At 32.9% G+C, this 19,675-nt stretch overlaps 3 protein-coding genes across 3 annotated transcripts; 2 read left to right on the forward strand and 1 right to left on the reverse strand.

The window, feature by feature from the left end:
* Window positions 1–2,118: 2,118 nt before the first annotated feature.
* On the forward strand, window positions 2,119–2,591 carry LOC132940590 (uncharacterized; the record flags this gene model as incomplete). The annotated part of the gene is made up of 2 exons (XM_061008317.1): window positions 2,119–2,209; window positions 2,266–2,591. Coding segments are annotated over exons 1-2 (417 nt in total), but the record flags the coding sequence as incomplete, so codon positions are not given.
* Window positions 2,592–4,118: 1,527 nt separating this feature from the next.
* LOC132940591 (uncharacterized) lies at window positions 4,119–4,976 on the forward strand. The gene has a single exon (XM_061008318.1). The coding sequence runs from the start codon at window positions 4,119–4,121 to the stop codon at window positions 4,974–4,976; it is 858 nt and encodes a 285-aa protein (XP_060864301.1).
* A 355-nt stretch (window positions 4,977–5,331) lies between these two features.
* Window positions 5,332–7,968, reverse strand: LOC132941305 (uncharacterized). Its single transcript, XM_061009299.1, has 4 exons — window positions 6,110–7,968; window positions 5,963–6,049; window positions 5,818–5,895; window positions 5,332–5,758 (listed from the first exon to the last, which is right to left on the reverse strand). Exons 1-4 carry the CDS (start codon window positions 6,827–6,829, stop codon window positions 5,513–5,515), a joined length of 1,131 nt encoding a protein of 376 aa, XP_060865282.1. The 5' UTR covers window positions 6,830–7,968; the 3' UTR covers window positions 5,332–5,512.
* Window positions 7,969–19,675: the final 11,707 nt, after the last annotated feature.

Raw genomic sequence — 19,675 nt, forward strand, 5'->3', positions numbered from 1 at the left:
TTATACGAACATTATCACCAATGTTGAATTTAATTATTCCATTAATAATTGGACGTTGCTTTAATTTCACTGAAGAAGGATTTGTATCAGCTTGTATAGGTATCATACCTATTGTTCTATGTTTTGAATTGTTGTATTCGTTAATCAATGAAGGTAAAATAGAAACCCATTCGTGTGATCCTTGTGCAGTAAACTCTCTAAACATTTTTTCTTTCAATGTGCGGTTGAAACGTTCGATAATGCATGCTTTCGTTGTACTATAGGTGGAATATTTGTGTATGCTGTGCTTTTCCATCAACGCGTCGAATGTTGTATTGTAAAATTCTTTACCATTGTCGAGCTGTAATAGTTTTGGTGCGCTTTTAAGCAGTATTTTAGACATTGCATATGAAACTTCTTTAGCACTTTTAGACTTTAATGGTGTCACCCAAGCAAATTTTGTAAAACAATCAATGACACATAAAATATATTTATAACCTTTGTTTTTTTTCGAGTATGGAATCATTTCGACCAAGTCGGCCTGCCATAGATCGTTTTTGCCATAAACATTTACTCTTCGCCTCGTATAATTTTTTCTGGCTGGTTTGTGTAGTTCGAAAGCGATATCACGTTTAGACATTTGGAATTCGTTTTATCAAACCCGCTTCATACAATTCTTCGTAAATTGAAAGTATTTCATTAGAAAGCCCTGTATTACCAGCAGCTTGAGAAGCTAAAAGTAGTCGTAAACGTTCGACTAACTCATTAGGATCATTCCAGTATACTAAACTTTTATTTTGTAATTTCACAGATAACCCACTACCAGACGGGAACAATGGTTTGATTATGTCGGTGAATTTATTTCCACCTTTTTTAATTTTTTTCCCGTCTGATGTCAAATGTCCTGATGTTTGAATTAATATGCGTTTATATGTGTTTAGATCGTCAGCGGTATAGATTTTCGGAGTTTTCGAAATTATTAAACTAGCAAGTCCTTGTGTTAACGGGTATGATGTATCTTCAATAATTAATGTATTTCCGTTAAGTTTAATCTCTTTTTTACCCAAATATGCGTCTCCGTTTGATTGCAATTTTGGACCATACGTTTTGTCTATGCTGTACGAATCCAACAACTCGTTTATTTTAAAAACTCTGGAATTTTCTGTATTATTTTTTTCGATATTTTGAACAGTTATCTCCCGAGGTTGCGATGTCGACTTTTGAATCTCGTTTAATGGTTTGATAATTGGTTTTAATGTTTCCGTTACTAATGAATGAATATCAGCTTTTCCGTGTTTTAATGCAGTATACTTGCGTTTAATATTTTCTTTGGCTTTAATCAATTCTCCGAGTACTTCATTGTTAGACGACATATTCGCGAATGAAGTGTTTTTATAAAAAACATTAGTTTATATAACAACGAACGTATCGAATCCGTGACGATATCGCCCATTGTCGCGTTCACAGTCTTTGTTTATGACGATAAACTCAAATCTCCCTTTACGCCAGCATGAAGTACAAAAATCTTTAAACTCTGGATATGACATATCACCAGAGCAATGTTCATTGTATACATGCTTTAAATTAGTCTCATCTTGTTTGAATAATACAATAAAATTAGCGTTGTCGCGCAAAAGTTGTTTTGGGACTTTCGAATAACTCTGAGCTAAATAGAAAACATCAACTAAATTATGACGACCTCTGGAGAAGTAAGTTCTTGCAATCTTTTGGTTTTCAGTAATAATATCATCGAAAATAAACACTGAGTTTGGTAAAGCTTTTTCAGGTTCAATAACTTGATCGTTTTCGTAGAACGTAAATAATCCAACATCAGTATCTGATAATATATCACTCAATAATTTATACTTTGGTTGATCCAATGTTTTTGAATATATGTATACGTTATGAAATCGTATTCCGTTTATATTGGTTAATAAAGTGAAAATTAAATTCGTTTTCCCGCAGCCAGATGGGCCGACAATAAGCGCACGTATCGTATTAGGTAGAAGCGCCCCATGTCTTTGTTTTTTATACGAAGTAGGCGGGTCCACGTTTTCAACTGTGAGTTGTATATCTTGTTTAAGGAATTTCATTTTTAAATAAATATCTCTGTAATACTGTGAACTTGATCAGTACACGATGTCCCTCGCTCGAAGAAGGAACAACAATAAAGGCGCTGGTCTTATCAATACGCTTATAAACAAATTACCGCTAGAGCTTCACGTGCCTGGTGAGATCATAATATACGTATATTATATTAGTAATAATAATAACATTTCTCTCTAGGTTATCAATATTGTGGTCCTGGTACAAATTTAAAAAAACGGATAGCTCATGGTGACAAAGGTATAAACCTTCTGGATTCTGCTTGTAGAGAGCACGACATTGCATATGAAAATAGTAATTCTTTCGCAGATCGAAACAAAGCCGATTATATATTAGAGCAGCGAGCCTGGGATAGGTTTAAAGCTAAAGATTCAAATTTAAAAGAGAAAGCTGTAGCTTGGGGCGTGACAACCGCCATGAAAGCAAAACGTAAAATCGGGGCTGGATGTGGGTTTAAAGCAGCCATCAAAGCAGCTAAAAATGCTATAAAGAAAAATATCGATGAAAAAAACCTGATGAAATTAAGTAAAAAATGTCTAACCGTCGCACGAAAAACATTCAAAAAAAAAAGAAAAACTAAAGTTCCAAGGATTATAACAATTCCAAAAAAGGGCGGGGTGTTACCACTTATTCCGATTTTCGCTGGTTTATCGGCACTTGGAGCAATGACTGGCGGCGTTGCCAACGTCGTTAAGTTGGCTAATGAATTTAAAAGGAACACGCCATCGCATTTAGGTGGTGGGTTATATCTCACACCGTATAAAGGCAACTCGTACAAAATCGGGTCTGGTGCTATACCATTTAAAAGTGGTGGGGGTTCAAAACCAAAAAAAAAAAAAACTAATATCTACGTTACCCAGAAGAGCACTGTACGATTACGAACTTATAAAAATCGCTCGTTTAATGAAAATACCTCATTTCATCGGTGTATTTACAAGAGACAGGTTACCCGTACGTTGTAAACGAAAAGAATCAGCGATTGTTAACTTGGACTCGGAACACGGTACAGGTACTCACTGGGTAGCGTATAAAAAAATCGGAAATCAAGTTCAATATTATGACAGTTTTGGAAATCTACCACCTCCATTAGAAGTACAAAAATATTTTCACGGGTGTAACATCAATTTCAATTATAGCAGAGAACAGAAATATAATACTATAAACTGTGGACACTTGTGCTTAAAATTTTTATCATGTACACGATAACATTGAACGGGAACTCGAGTGAATTGTCATGTGACATTTTTCCACCGTTGGAAGTAGGAAGCACAGCACAGATATGTCTTTTGAGCTTACAGACAAATAATTCGATACCAAACATCGAACCTGGGTGTAATACTATCGGTTTTCGTGATATTCTAAATGAAAATGAAAACGTTATTATACCTACAGGGACTTACGAATTGGTTCATTTAGAGACTATTATACAAAACATGATGCCTGATTTTGTCACTTTTTTCGAGTTAAAAGCAAACAGCAAGACATTAAAGTGTAGTATATCGTGTAGTCATGAAGTGGACTTGAGTGTCGAGAATAGTATAGCGAAATTGCTAGGCTTTCGAAATGTTCTATACACTACTGGTGCCACTCACGAGTCTGAAAATATCGTCAACATCATGAAAATAAACTGTATAAAAGTAGAGTGCAACTTAATTACTGGCTCATTCTGTGACGGAGCACCGAGTCAGACTATACACGAGCTTTATCCGTCTGTGCCTGCTGGGTATAAAATCGTTGAAGTACCTAGACATCCAGTTTTTTATGGTCTCAACACGAGATCAGTAACAAGAGTAAATATTGTGCTAAAAGACCAAAACGATTGCCTGATAAATTTGCGCAGTGAACCGATAACAATTCGTTTACAAATAACGCGTGGATATGGCGCTCAAGTTTAATATAAAAACCAGTGCAATTAAAAAACCTGCCAGTTTATCGTCTGCCGTTAAGAAGATAACATCTAAACCTAAAACTATTATTAAACTCAAGACCAAGCTCACGAAAAATAATTTAAATTTTCTCCGTTCGTTGCAATGATGGATGACTCGTATTTAGACGTCACAGCCGACTATGTAGACGAGTGTAAAATAACGCAAATGAATTATCATTCATTCACTCCGTACTCAAACATGTCTTTATCAAATAACGATGAAATCAGGATAAGTGTTTTGAATATGGACTCGTACACTTTACCGTGCGAAAGCTATATTTACATCGAGGGTAAAGTGAACAAACCTGCCGATGCTGTTGGAGAAGTACGTTTTTCAAATAATGGATTGGCATTTTTATTCTCTGAAATGCGATATGAAATAAACGGAATAGAAATACAGAAATTAAAATTACCTGGAGTTTCGTCTTGTTTGAAAGCATACTGTTCATATACTCCAAACGACTTGAATGCACTAGAAAACGCGGCCTGGGATTCAGCGATGGATAGCGAAGACAATAAAAATTTTATGTCCAACGATGTATTTACCGGGTGTATACCTCTAAAACATTTATTCGGATTTTGTGAAGACTATAAAAAAATATTACTTAATTGTAATCAGCAACTGATTTTAAATCGCGCATCTAGCGATCTTGATGCGATACACGTTGTTGGTGAGGGTGCTACTGCAACCGTTGATAAAAATAAAAAAATTAAAATTGAACTTACTAAGGTGACTTGGAAGATGCCTATTATCAAAGTCAGTGATAAAGAAAAATTAAGACTGATAAAAGTAATGGATTCACATAGAACACTATCGTGTGCGTTCAGAACTTGGGACCTGTGCGAATATCCGATACTTCCTAGAAATACTTCTCATTCGTGGACGGTAAAGTCTAGTAGCCTGCTAGAAAAACCGAGATTTGTACTGTTTGGGTTACAAACAGATCGAAAAAAAAAATATTGAAAACGATGCTGGGCGATTCGATCACTGTCAACTAAAAAACCTTAAGGTCCACTTAAATTCTGAAGTGTATCCGTACGAAGACTTTCGTGCAGATTTTAAAAATAATACAACTAGTATTTTGTATAAGGCCTATACAGACTTTCAAAAATCGTATTATGAGCGAGATTATTGCGAGCCATTATTATCAAAACACATTTTTCAAAACTACGTTCCAATCGTCGTAGTTGATTTATCACGTCAAAACGATAATGTGAAGTCGTCGACCATAGATCTACGTATTGAATTTGAAACGGATACAGTTATTCCAGAAAAAACTGCAGCATATTGTTTAATACTACATGACCAGATTATAACTTACAACCCGTTTAGTGGCGATGTTAGAAAATTGTAAACCTTGTAAATATTTTATAACTATTTTATACCTTGTAAATATTTTATACCTTATAACTATTTTGTGCCTTATATTCTAATAAATGAAAAAACTTGTTTTAAGTATCACGCTTGATTTTTATTTTCACATCAATTTAGTACAAATATTAAAATAGTTTGCGTTTTACGCTCCGCATAGATGGTTTTTTTTTTGCCAACTTTTGACCCGTGAATCCTAGAAGAGCTGGAGGGGATGATGGTGAGAGGTTGAAAGACGTTGGACCGTCATTCTCATCAACTGCAGGACTTGGTGGTGAAGATTCAATATATTGAGGCGCTGTATACCACGGAGGGGGCTGTGCAAAATTGTCTGAATCAAACGATGCGGGTAGACTGCCAGGATCATCAATAGGCTAAACAAATAATTATTTGTTAATATATATTCATCTTAAAAATTAAATGTGAAATTTACCAATAGTTTTGTTTTCCGAGCTGGTGCCCATGTCGCCTGTGTTAAAAATTCATCGATACCACGTTCCTCGTCAGCTACCTAAATAATTATTATAATTATTAATTGTATCATTTTTTTTTTTTTTAATTTATAAATTATAAATTACCCTTGCTTGTGAAAGGTCTTCGTGCATTGGAGACATACTCGAATATCTCGGGGGTGAAATGAGCCTCATTTCAGATTCGGTGAATAACTATAAAATAATAATTATACATTAAATATTTTTTAAAAGTGATATAATTTATAGATTTACCTCTGGTGACATTTCTCCATTCCATCGTTGCGCCCATTGTTCAGCTAATTGAGATGAAGCATACATTTTCAGTTGACTGATGAAATTCATGTCTTCTTTAGGAGTGGATCCAATAATTTTATCATCACTTAAATTGTTGATAAAAACGATCATTTCTTCGGGTGTCTTTGGTGGTGAATCAACTTTGGTAAATTCCTGGTCCAAATAATTACCCATAGTCTCAAACTGTTTTAAGACAAGTGGTCGTATAATGGTTGACTTTCGAACGACTGTTTCGTTAATCGACCATTCTAAATATTGCAATTTCATTAAATCTGTGCGACTTAGCAATACTCGACATCCGGCTTGTGTTTTTGATTCGATGACAAGCATATTTTCCCCTTGATACACCATACTAGACATCGAAATAATTTCTGTTTCCAGAAATAAATTCCGCTTGTATTTTTGCGGTTGATCCAAAATAAACGACAATATATTCCCCATCAGGGAAAAAATACGTCTTAAGAGGTCCACAGATATTTTAACGAAACGCGAAGGTGTAATTATTAGTATGGACACATCGAATTTCTCTGTAGGATTCAGACCGACATGTAAAAACTTACGTTCAGTAAAATTGATCGTGAAATTTGCAGATTCAATGAGTTCGGACGGTGGCGTAGGCGGAACGTATATAAATTTTTTCTTGTATAATGCAGCCATGTTTCCAATTGAACCAGCCATGGTTAAAAGCAAATAATTTTTAAAGAAAATAAATACTTAAAAAAATTTTTAAGTCGGAGCGTATACGTGTACACCGGTTTAAAACGTACTGATTTAAAAGATATTAAACACTTTGTAACTCACTAAAAATTTTAAAGACGGAGCGTATACGTGCACAACGGTGTAACGTAGTAGACGGACTAAAAGACTATCGGCTCTTTCAGTCAAGGATCACTAATAGGTAAGAGCGATTTTAGTGGGGCAGATAATACTGAAAAATTGATATTTAATTGTATACGTCCGGCAGAAGGTACTAATATCGGTTTTAATGTGTTTTTTCACTAATAACTACTTAATGTCTCTTATTGTCAATCAATATAAATGCCATTGTGGCTATTAAAAGTATGTATGCGACATCCTGGTGACTAAAGAATATTCTAAAGGCAATTTTACTATCGTTAAAATGGGCATTTAATTGAACCAGGATACCTATTGTCTCTTAATTGATCTATTCCTAATATCGAGACAGCGCCAAAATATACCTACTTAATGTCTCTTATTGTCAATCAATATAAATGGTTTTGCAGTATATTTAATTGAATAAGGTTTGACCCGTGAATCCTAGAAGAGCTGGAGGGGATGATGGTGAGAGGCGGCTATTAAGAACGGAGCCGGTGAATAATATATATTAATATCTTAACATTCATTAAATAAAACCTTTAGTGTAATAAATGTTTATTTTAATATCAATAAGTATATCACATCCTGGCGACACGAGTCGTGCGAATATCGAATAATCCTAATGGCATTTTATCTAATGGCAATATATTGTTGTATTTATTTGATTGACGTGTCAATACCTGCGACAATTATTAGACTTAATAACGGTTATTCACTAATGCCTACTTAATGTCTCCTATATGGTGTATTCATCGATATTATTTGTGTACGCAGCTGCAAGTTATAAGTATCCTAATGATATTATAATATGACCAGTATACTGCGGTTTAAATATTTTTATATTTATTTATAAAGTTAAATGGGTGAAAATAACTACTAGTACTCAAGTGGTCGGGGTGGCCTAGTGGTAATTAATTCGCGTTGGAGCTGGTGGGTCCGGGTTCGAAACCCGGGCGGTTATTTTGCAGTTTTTTTCACGACAACGGAAAATTATATGATATCAGTGATAATATACGTTAACATGTGATAAAATATGATAACGTGTGATAACAATAATATAAGTAACGCACGTACGCAAGCAGCGGGATGAGGATAAGGGTGCGGGCGGTGGGATGAGTTTGAGAGATGAAGGTGGGGGGGGGGGGGGGAATTCATGTCGCACACGTGAGCGGCCGGGCGGCGGGCTCAGCGGGCGGCAAGGATCAGGAATCAGGGATCAGGAATCAGGGATCAGGAATCAGGGATCAGGAATCAGGGATCAGGTCCATTGTGTGTTTGAATTGTCTATTTTATACTACTCCTACCTTCAATTTTTTTATTTATGATTTTAACTCTAGCCAAATTTTTTAAACATTGACAATCTGGAACCCTTTGAATAATTCTTTAATGAACTAAATATTTTGAATAGTTTTTTTTGTTTAAGATTCTGGGAATTTTAGTTTGTACTTTGTAATGTGTATTCATACAGTAAAATTTTTTCTAAATTTTTTTTTGGTTTTCTAAAATGCATTTGCCTTCGGGTTCCAACTGCCTCCTTCAATATTTTTTTTTGTTATGTAACTCTAGTTGAATATTTTGTATTGACTTTAAAATTGAGAACTTGGTGCCCCATTATAATAATCATTCCCTAGATCGCTAACCATACGTTGATGTGACGAACACTGATAATTTTATTGCTGCTATTTATAGGCATTTTATCTAATGTTATCAAACCCCCCTTGTATCTCTCATATATTATGATCTACATCTATCCCGATAACGTAAATTTAACGAATTTATATTTTAAAAATAAGGAAAACTATTATGTTTATAATAAATAGTTATCCAAAAGTTTAATTACTGTGTTTTTATTAATTATATTTATGATTTATTAAATTTAACCTATTAAAAATCGTTAATTGTTCATAATATTTATAGTATTCGTCATATTGATGAATGGTTAGAAATAAAGGCAGATAAATAAGTTTAGTTATCTAGGATTAAATGAACTAAATATTTTGAATAGTTTTTTCTGTTTAAGTTTTGGGATATTTTAGTTTGAACTTTGTAATGTGTGTTTCTACTGTAAATTTTTTTCCAAATTTTTTTTTTGTTTTCTAAAATCTATTGGCCTGCGGGAGCCAACATCTATCTTCAATTTTTTTTTTTTATGATTTTTACTCTAGCCAAATTTTTTAAACATTGATAATCTGGTACCCTTTGAAGAATACTTTAATAAACAAAATATTTGAATAGTTTTCTCTAAATTTTTTTCCAATTTTTTTTTTGTTTTCTAAAATCTATTTGCCTGCGGTGCCAACACTTCTCTTCAATTTTTTTTTTATGATTTTAACTCTAGCCAAATTTTTTAAACATTGACAATCTGGTACCCTTTGAAGAATACTTTAATGAACAAAATATTTGAATAGTTTTTTTTGTTTAATATTCTGGACATTTTGGTTTGTACTTCGTAATGTGTAAGTATTCGTACAGTAAAATTTTTTCTAAATTTTTTTTAGGTTTTCTAAAATGCCTTCAGGTTCCAACTGCTTCCTTCAATTTTTTTTTTTTAGTTATTATTATTATTATTATTATTATCTTTATTGACGGAAAAAAAACTCCATTTACAGAATAATATATATATAAAAAAAAATTTGTTTTGTGTAGTGACATGAATACAATAAAATGTTGGTACAAATAGTATAAAGTTTACATTCAATTAATATAACAATTACATATTATGTGGTATATAATTTTACAGCTATAATAATTTTAACTAAAATTAATATTCATAGTGTTTCCTATAGTCATCAGTATATTTGAAGGAGATGATTTAGAGTATGTTTTAGAAACATTATTAATTAAAAAGCTTTCTAGATTTCTGGTGGATTTAGTATTTATTCGAAAATTTAATCGTTGCAGTAAATAAGGGCAATCTATTGAGTTGTTTAATAGTTTTAATAAAAATGAATAATGGAGGTTACTTCTTCTTGTATTTAACGATTCTATATTGAAGTAGGATAATACTCCGTTATAGTTTTAATGTGGTGGACGTTCGATTTTAAACTTAAATGCTAGAGAGCGAAGAAAACGATTTTGAATAGCTTCGAGATTATTATTAACTCCTATGTTGTCTGATGACCAAATAAGGGATGCATATTCTACATGTGATCTGACAAAAGCAAAATAAATACTTTTTAGGGCATTTACATTATTCAAATTTTTACAAGTTTGAGTAATGAAACCGAGATTTTGAAATGCTTTATTGGTTATTTTATCAATGTGTTGATTAAAACATAACTTAGAATCGAAAGTGGTTCCCAAGTCGGTAAATGAATCCACAGGTTCAATAGAGACATTATTAAATTTATAATCAAAATAAACATGAGATTTTTTAATATTAAATGATAATATTTTGCATTTACTGATATTGAGGTTCAAACCATTTAAATTCAATTTTTTTTTTTAGTTATGTAACTCTAGTTGAATATTTTTTATTGACTTTAAAATTGATAACTTAGTGCCCCCATGAATAATCATTCTTTAATGAACTAAATATTTTGAATAGTTTTTTTCTGTTTAAGGTTCGGGGCATTTTAGTTTGAACTTCGTAATGTGTGTTTCTACTGTAAATTTTTATCCAAATTTTTATTTTTGTTTTCTAAAATCTATTTGCCTGCGGGTGCCATCTGCCTCCTTCAATTTTTTTTTTTAGTTATGTAACTGTACTTGAATATTTTGTATTGACTTGAAAATTGATAACTTGGTGCCCCATGAATAATAATTATTTAACTCTTTGTAGACCAACCATAAAATAAATATGAATTTTCAAATTTTTTTTACCAAATATTTTTTTTATACTTATTTTTCAAAACCCAAATTTATTTACGATGGTGGTACTACAGAGTACCGTCGGTCAAATTTACAATTTTAACATGGTACTCATTAGTACCGTTGGGCCCTATCTGTGATACATTTTATATATTATTCTTACCTGAGGTTATATTTTGAGTTTAAAAATAAATTTCCAAACCTTTTAATAAATTTAAAAAAAGTTCTAGGTCTTCGATAATTAAAATATCTTATAAAATAAATTACACTTAACAAGTTATTGAAAAGTTGCTATTGATGTAGAATTTTTAAGTCCTGTAATTAATTGTAGAAATGTACTTGGTTTTCAATATTTAGAATATCTTATAAAATATGTTATAAAAAAGTACTATCGTTATAATAATTTCATTTATTAACATTTTTAAAAGAATACATGAAAAAAAATTATTCATCACAGTTTATGTCATGGTATTCAGCAAAACAATTTTTCTTGTCATTACAACATAAGAAAACGTTACACGTTCAACATTTTGAGAACGGTCTTGATTGTAGTTGATATTTAAATGAACATAATTCACATCGACCACGACTTTTAGTGAATTTTGGCCAATGAATTCCTCGATTATGCAACCTGACGTCTTTAGAAACTGATAGCGGTTTTCCTCTTCTTTTTTTCGTTACTTCAGTGTTTTCTGTATTCTTACGTTTTTGAAATAAATATGCTCGAGACGGAGTAATAACTTCTTTTTTAGATAAAAGGCCTTGTACAACTTGACGCCGAAATACCAAAAGTGGTATTTTTTCATGCCGTTCCTTATAAATTACGAATGCGTTTATGAACATTATATCTAGAATATCCCAAAATAATCTGTGCCACCATTTTTTTGACTTCCGATCTACTCCATACGACGTGCGCAATTGATCTGCGCGATCTACGCCACCCATAAAACGATTGTAGTCTTTGACAACTTGCGGACTTGTGACATTATTTTTTTCCCCAGTTTTGTTTTTACGTAAAACTATTGTTACCTCAGATCCATGATAATTTGATGCAAAATGAACAGTTTTTGTGTCTTTCCACTTAAAGACGCTAATACCTAAATCAGATATGCGGTAGTATAGCAGGAAAATCTCAGTATACTGATTTCATTCCAACATCGGTCATCAGCGACAGAGAGGAAGACAACAGCCAGAGGCAGTATGCCAAAACATTGGAGGCACATCCTGTAAAAACAAACTAAATGCACGACATGAACGCAATACCTTATACTAAAGAACAAATCACGAACCAACGACAACAGGAAGACCGGTACGATCAAATCGAAACAAAAATATATATATATGTCGTCATTGGGGGAAATTCTATAATGATTATTATAACAATAAACATTATAATCGTCTGGTTCGTCAGACAGGAAACAACAAAAACACCACCACCCAGACCATGGGAGTGTCCTATCATGATGGAAAATAAATGGACACAAACTCCGACACCAGAAACAGTAGAAGTTGTTCCAGAGGAAGTGAGCGTAGTGTCCAACCTAATCTATCCCAAATTAAAATTCAACATGAATTAATGGGGGGAAATTTCTATACTATATTTTATTTATTTTTTTTTTTTTGAATGTCAGAGACTTTTATCTTAGAGGGGAGGGATGTAGTAAACCCAAAAGCTATTATACTATTTTAAATAAAAAAAGTAAAATAATAAATTATACATAGTATAATTTATGAGTAGAAACGTAGGTATTAATATAATCCTAAATAACAGGAAACATAGAGCAAAGGTGAAAACAACAAGTTGTTTTACCGAGTCACAAAATAGTGCAATTCAACAATATTAGGGATGTATTAATACACACAGCTATAATACGATATTAAACAATATCACGTAGAATAAATTATACATTTAATATAAATTATAATGGGTAATGTAGGTAGTAATATGCAATGTAAAATAGGCCTAAATAACAGGAACCGTGGATCAGAGGTGAAAACAACAAGTTGTTTTACTTAGTCCCATCATAATGCAATTTGACATTACTAGGGAAGTAATATTAGAATATAGATATCACGGCACCAATACGTCATTGTTAGAATCCGCATAAATACGGGTAGACCAACTACTATTACTTAGAAGATGGTCAGCCCTCGTCGTAGGTCTATCAATCTTACGACAGTGCTTATAGTTATTTTGTAATTAAAACTTGTAACAATAAAGTGTTATGTAATTGTCATATTTAAAAAGTCTAAAAAGTGTTATTAATTATTTACCTATCTTTCTCAACCACGACTCAAGACGACAACGAACGTGCTACGTCGTTTAAATAATTATTGTATTAGTGTTCAACGTGTCCTTCACGGCGATCACTACAGCGCCCGCAGGCAAATAGATTTTAGAAAACAAAAAAAAAATTTACAGTAGAAACACACATTACGAAGTTCAATCTAAAATGTCCCGAAACTTAAACAGAAAAAACTATTCAAAATATTTAGTTAAATAAAGAATTATTCAAAGGGTACCAGATTGTCAATGTTTAAAAAATTTGGCTAGAGTTAAAATCATAAAAAAAAAATTGAATGGAGGTGTTGGCGCCCGCAAACAAATAGATTTTAGAAAACAAAAAAAAAAAATTTGGAAAAAAATTTTCAGTAGAAACAGTCTCACCACTGCACGCGAGCAGTACGGTCGTCCGTGCGCCGCCCTACGTCTAATACTACACCGTCATCTTAATAAAAAAAATAAATTTTTACATCGATGAATGCGTCTAAAAAATCAGTCGCACTGTAATAACAAAAAAAAAATAATTTAAAACCTTGCTCACCGTTAAACGGAAAAAACCTACTAAATTAATTAGTAAATTAGTTCACGCGTCGAGCACCCCGAGAAGTCGGCGATCGCTTATTGACGTTTGTTATCTTACGTAACGATGCCACAGAAAACGACGAACCCAATTAAAACAAAACCAGCAAAACCTACAAATACATCTAATCTTAAACAAAACATAACAACCAGCTCACGTATACAGAGCGCGTCAAATGATGTGTTCAACTCTTCAACTGAAATGGAGGAAACAGACTTCATTCAACCCAAATCATCAAAACGTAACCTGTCTTCAGGAACTCCAACTGATCCAAAGAAACCTAAACCAATGTTTGTATCAACTAACCGATATTCCTCACTTACTATAGACGATGATACCACAGGTAGTACATCCTTACATACACAAGTTAACTCTGAAATTGACTCTCAAACTCCCGAAGTGAACAACGAAATAAAAATTAAATTACCTCCTCCTATATTTATCCGTGAAGTGTTAGACTTTATTAGCTTTAGAAAAAAATTGATCTCCTTAATCGGTCCAGAAAATTTTCTATTCAAGTCATCTACAAATGCACTAAAAATTTAAACAATTAATTCAGATTCCTACAGGAAAACTATTCACTTTTTAAATGAGGAAAAAGCCCAATTCCACACCTTCCAACCACAAGAAGATAAATCTTTTCGCATTATCATCAGAAACCTACACTCATCAACACCAACTACTGAAGTCGGCATAGCCATCGAAGACTTAGGCTTTTCTGTACGTCAAGTAACAAATGTTCTCCAGAAGGTAACAAAAAACAAGCTTCCAATGTTTTTTGTTGACCTAGAACCAGCTACAATAAACAAAGAGATATTTAATTTGATGTCCTTACTGCATACCAAAATAAAAGTGGAAGAACCTCATAAACGTAAAGATATAATCTAATGTCACAACTGCCAAGACTATGGCCACTCAATAAAATACTGAGCACACTCCTCAAGATGTGTCCGCTGCGGAAAAAACCATCCATATTCTACCTGTACCAAATCCAAAGAATCCACTGCTTGCTGCGCTTACTGCAACGAAGACCATCCGGCTACCTATAAAGGTTGAAAAACATACAAGGAGCTTCAAAATCATCGAAAATTTTCCACCAAACAAAATAATGGTAACAAAACAAATAAGGTTAATTTTAATTTTAAATTTAATAACTCTGAAAGTTCCCAGCGGCCAACACAAACCATTAACACAACCCCAGATCCATCATATGCTCAGGCAATTTCTACTCAAACGCCTACCCTATCATCACAAAATATGAACAACGACCTCACATCCTTTATTAACAATTTTCAAGCTATTATAAATCCACTAATAGCCCTCCTCACAACAGTCCTCGACCGCCTATTATCTAACAATGTTAAATAATTCATACACTTCTCAGTCCCTACTTATTTTTTTATGGAATGCCAATGGTTTAAAAAACCATAAAAACGAACTCACCACAATACTCTACGAAAAAAGAATTGACATAGCCTTAATCACCGAAACTCATTTCACACCAAACACTAAATTCTCTATCCCCGGATACAAACTAATATCAGCACCTCACCCCGACAACACTGCACATGCGGGTTCTGCGATCCTCATCAAATCCTCCTTATAATTCAACACCTGTCCTACATTAAACGAAGATTTTATACAGGCAGCAATAATTACACTCAAAACAAATCACATATCAATTTCCATAGCAGCAACGTATTGCCCCCCCCCCCCCCCCAAACACAAAATAACCACATTACAATACCAACAATTGTTCATGTCTCTCGAACGCTATTTCTTAGCAGGTGGTGACTTAAACGCAAAGAATCCAGCTTGGGGCTGTCATACCCAAAATCCAAAAGGGCAGACCCTAAATCATTTAATAAACATAAAAAAACTCAGTCTTATCCCCTCTAACTCAACCTATTGGCCAACATCCCCGAGGAAACGCCCCGATATATTGGATATATTTGTGGTAAATATTCCAAATAATATCTCTCATTTCATAAAAAATCTACTCGACCCATGTTCGGATCATTCTCCGGTTCTCCTAACACTAGACGCCCAACCTCTACCCCAACCAAGACAATCCTGTCTTACTGAAGGTATTATGAACTGGGCGAAATTCATAGACAATCTAGATCAAAATATCGACTTAGAAACTAGTCTTAAATCTCCGGAAGATATAGAAATTGCCACCCAAAAGCTTACAAATTTAATCCAATCAGCAGCCTGGAATTCCTCCATAAAAAAAACCCACAAAAAAACATTCAAATCCATTTTCAATTCCCGCTTTCACCAGGGAATTAATTGGTCAAAAACGTCGTACCAGAGCACTTTGGCAACGTTCAAGATTACCATCTGATAAAAATAGTTACAACAACCTATCCTCATCTCTAAAACGTAATCTGAACCAGTTAAAAAACGAATCCTTCAACTCTTGGATTTCCTCTATCAGTGCAAAAGACGGTTCCCTTTGGAATGCAACTCGTCAGTGTTTAAAACAAAAACCTAAATGCTCCCCCTTAAAAAAAACCGGATGGTACCTGGTGCAAATCAGATGATGAGAAAGCAGATGTCTTCCGTTCACATCTTGAACATGTTTTCCAACCCCACCACGATATCAATGACCAATTATTTACAGAACATATCTCAAAATCATTAGAAATCCCACTACCACTCTATCTACCACCTAAACCCTTCTCTCCTGCCGAAGTCCACCACTACATTAAATTATTTCCCCTCAAAAAAGCCCTTGGATTAGATTTAATCACAGCTGAAGTCGCTCGCCAGTTATCGAAAAAAACCCTCATCCATCTCACTCATATTCTAAACTCCATACTAAGGCTCTCGTACATTCCTGTACAGTGGAAAACTTCAGTTTTTATCTTAATTCCTAAACCAAATAACCCCCGGACATAACAACTTCGTACCAACCAATAAGTCTTCTCCCCTTATTTGCCAAACTTTCTGAAAAATTAATCTTAAAGCGTATATCTCGACTAATAAACATCAATCAAATCATTCCAAATTCACAATTTTTTTTTTTCAGGAGTAGATGTAACATAAAATAATGTCTATTCAACAATCTATCAAATCAACCGAATAGTTGATTCAATATCGTACTCATTGGAAACGAAAAAATATTTCTCTGCTGTTTCATTAGATGTTGCCCAGGCATTTGATCGGGTTTGGCACCCGGGCCTTCTTTATAAATTAAAAACAATTCTTCCCGCGCCTTATTTTCTGTTTTTCAAATCATACCTCAACAACTGCTTCTTTGTGACAAAAGTAGCCTCTGAGATATCATCAATTGCCCCTATCCTAGCCGGTGTTCCTCAAGGTGCTGTCTCATCTCCTTTAATATATAACTTATACACAACTATCAACCAACCACCCCGTATACTTCAGTAGCCGAATTCGCTGATGACAAAATGATATACACTTCACAAAATGATCCATACACCGCTAAATTACACTTACAAAACCACCTAAACAGCCTATCTTCCTGGTATACTAAATGGAAAGTTAAAATTAACAATGAAAAATCATCACACATTACTTTTTCCTTAAGACAGAGTGAAACACCTCCTGTTAAACTAAACAATCAAACAATACCAACAGTCTCTAACATCCGTTATCTAGGCCTAACCCTAGACAAGCGACTCACCTGGGCAGAACATATAAAAATTAAACGCAATACTCTAAACCTCAGGAGGAAATCACTACACTATTTGATAGGTAATCACTCCAAACTCAACCTCAATACCAAACTACTCATTTATAAGCAACTTCTCATGCCTATATGGACATATCACAACATATGGCATCCAGCTATGGGGTGCGGCCATATTGCCAAATTTAAACAAAATACAAAGATTCCAATCAATCACCTTACGTATGGTAACTAAGGCCCCCTTTTACATTTCCAACCACACACTCCACACAGACCTACACATTAAAACTGTATCAGAAATGTCATCAGTTATACATAAACGCTATCGTCTAAGACTAGAGAATCACCCAAACCCGTTAATTTCAGCACTAAACTTAGAAACAATACCTGGGAACCCCCAATGACGGCTTAAGAGAAGATGGTGCCGTGACCTAAACTCCTAATCTCAAAAAAAGAAAAAAGAAATAAAATTAAAAAATTAAAAAAAAAATTAAAAAGAATTAAAAAAAAAAAAATCTAACAACAATTTAATTATGTAAAGTGTATAGCCGCTGGGTTACTACTTTTATCAAGCAACTCATTATTACTTATAGCTCATATTTTTATTGTAAAAAATCTAATTTATAAATTGCATATATTCTACTAAAACATAAAAACAGTAGAAAAACACATTAGGAAGTTCAAACAAAAATGCCCCGAAACATAAACAGAAAAAACTATTCAAAATATTTAGTTCATTAAAGAAGGATAATACAAAAGGTACCAGATTGTCAATGTTTAAAAAATTTGGCTTGAGTTAAAATCATAAAAAAAAAAATAAAGGAAAGTATTGGCACCCGCAGGCAAATGCAATTTAGAAAACCAAAAAAAAAATTAGAAAAAAATTTACAGTAGAATCACATCACGAAGTAAATGTTGAAAAAAATTTTAAATGATGATTTAAATTTTAAATTTTTAAATGTTGAAAAAATTTAGCTACAATGAAAATCATAAAAAAAAAATTGAAGAGAGCAGTTGGCGCCTGCAGGCAAATGAATTTTAGAAAACCAAAAAAAAATTTAGAAAAAATTGAACTGTAAGAATACACATTACAAAGTACAAACTAAAATGCCCAGAATCTTAAACAAAAAAAACTATTCAAAATATTTAGTTCATTAAAGAAGGAATATTCGTATGGCCTGGTGCCATGTGCCATAAATTATATTGTGGGAACATACATTACAAACATCAATCTAAAATCTCCAAAATCTTAAACAGAAAAAATTATTCAAAATATTTAGTTCATTAAAGAATTATTCAAAGGGTACCAGACAGTCAATGTTTAAAAAATTTGGCTAGAGTTAAAATCACAAAAAAAAAATTGAAGGGAGGTGTTGGCGCCCGCATGCAAATGAATTTTAGAAAACAAAAAAAAATGAAGGGAGGTTTGGGCGCCCGCAGGCATATAGATTTTAAAAAACAAAAAAAAAAATTTGGAAAAAAATTTAGAAAAAACTATTCAAAATATTTTGTTTATTAAAGAATGATCATTCATGGTGCACCACCACCAAGTTATAAATTTTAAAGTCAATATAAAATATTCGACTAGAGTTATATACCTAAAAAAAAAATTGAAGGAAGCAATTGGAAACTGAAGGCAAATGCATTTAAGAAAACCAAAAAAAAATTTAGAAAAAATTTAACTGTAAGAATACACATTACAAAGTACAAACTAAAATGCCTAGAATCTTAAACAAAAAAAACTATTCAAAATATTTAGTTCATTAAAGAAGGATTATTCGTATGGCACCAGGTTAGGCTAAATTTATATAAATTATATTGTGGGAACACATCACATTACAAATATCAATCTAAAATCTCCAAATCTTAAACAGAAAAAATAATTCAAAATATTTAGTTTATTAAAGAAAGATTATTCATGGGGCACCAAGTTATCAATTTTCAAGTCAATACAAAATATTCAACTAGAGTTACGGTACTAAAAAAAACAATTGAAGGGAGGTGTTGGCGCCCACAGGCAAATCGATTTTAGAAAACAAAAAGAAAATTTGAAAAAATCTTAGAAAAAACTATTCAAAATATTTAGTTCTTAAAAGTATGATTATTCATGGGACACAAAGTTATCAATTTTAAAGTCAATAAAAAATATTCAACTAGAGTTACAGTACTAAAAAAAAAAATTGAAGGGAGAATTTGGCACCTGCAGGCCAATAAATTTTAGAGAACAAAAAAAAATTTGGAAAAAAATTTACTGTAGAAGCACACATTACGAAGTTCAAACTAAAATATCCCGAACTTTAAACAGAAAAAACTATTCAAAATATTTAGTTCATTAATATATGATTATTCATGGGG

Source organism: Metopolophium dirhodum, chromosome 3, assembly GCF_019925205.1.
Source record: "Metopolophium dirhodum isolate CAU chromosome 3, ASM1992520v1, whole genome shotgun sequence".
Lineage (NCBI taxonomy): Eukaryota > Metazoa > Arthropoda > Insecta > Hemiptera > Aphididae > Metopolophium > Metopolophium dirhodum.

Excerpts from the sequence above, each read along its gene's own strand:
- LOC132941305 (XM_061009299.1), bottom strand. The coding sequence starts at position 6,829 with ATGGCTGGTTCAATTGGAAACATGGCTGCATTATACAAGAAAAAATTT. Across the intron at positions 5,896-5,962 it reads AAGACCTTTCACAAGCAAGG|GTAGCTGACGAGGAACGTGG; the intron begins GTAATTTATAAT and ends ATAATTATTTAG. Across the intron at positions 5,759-5,817 it reads CTCGGAAAACAAAACTATTG|CCTATTGATGATCCTGGCAG; the intron begins GTAAATTTCACA and ends TTATTTGTTTAG.
- LOC132940591 (XM_061008318.1), top strand. The coding sequence starts at position 4,119 with ATGGATGACTCGTATTTAGACGTCACAGCCGACTATGTAGACGAGTGT.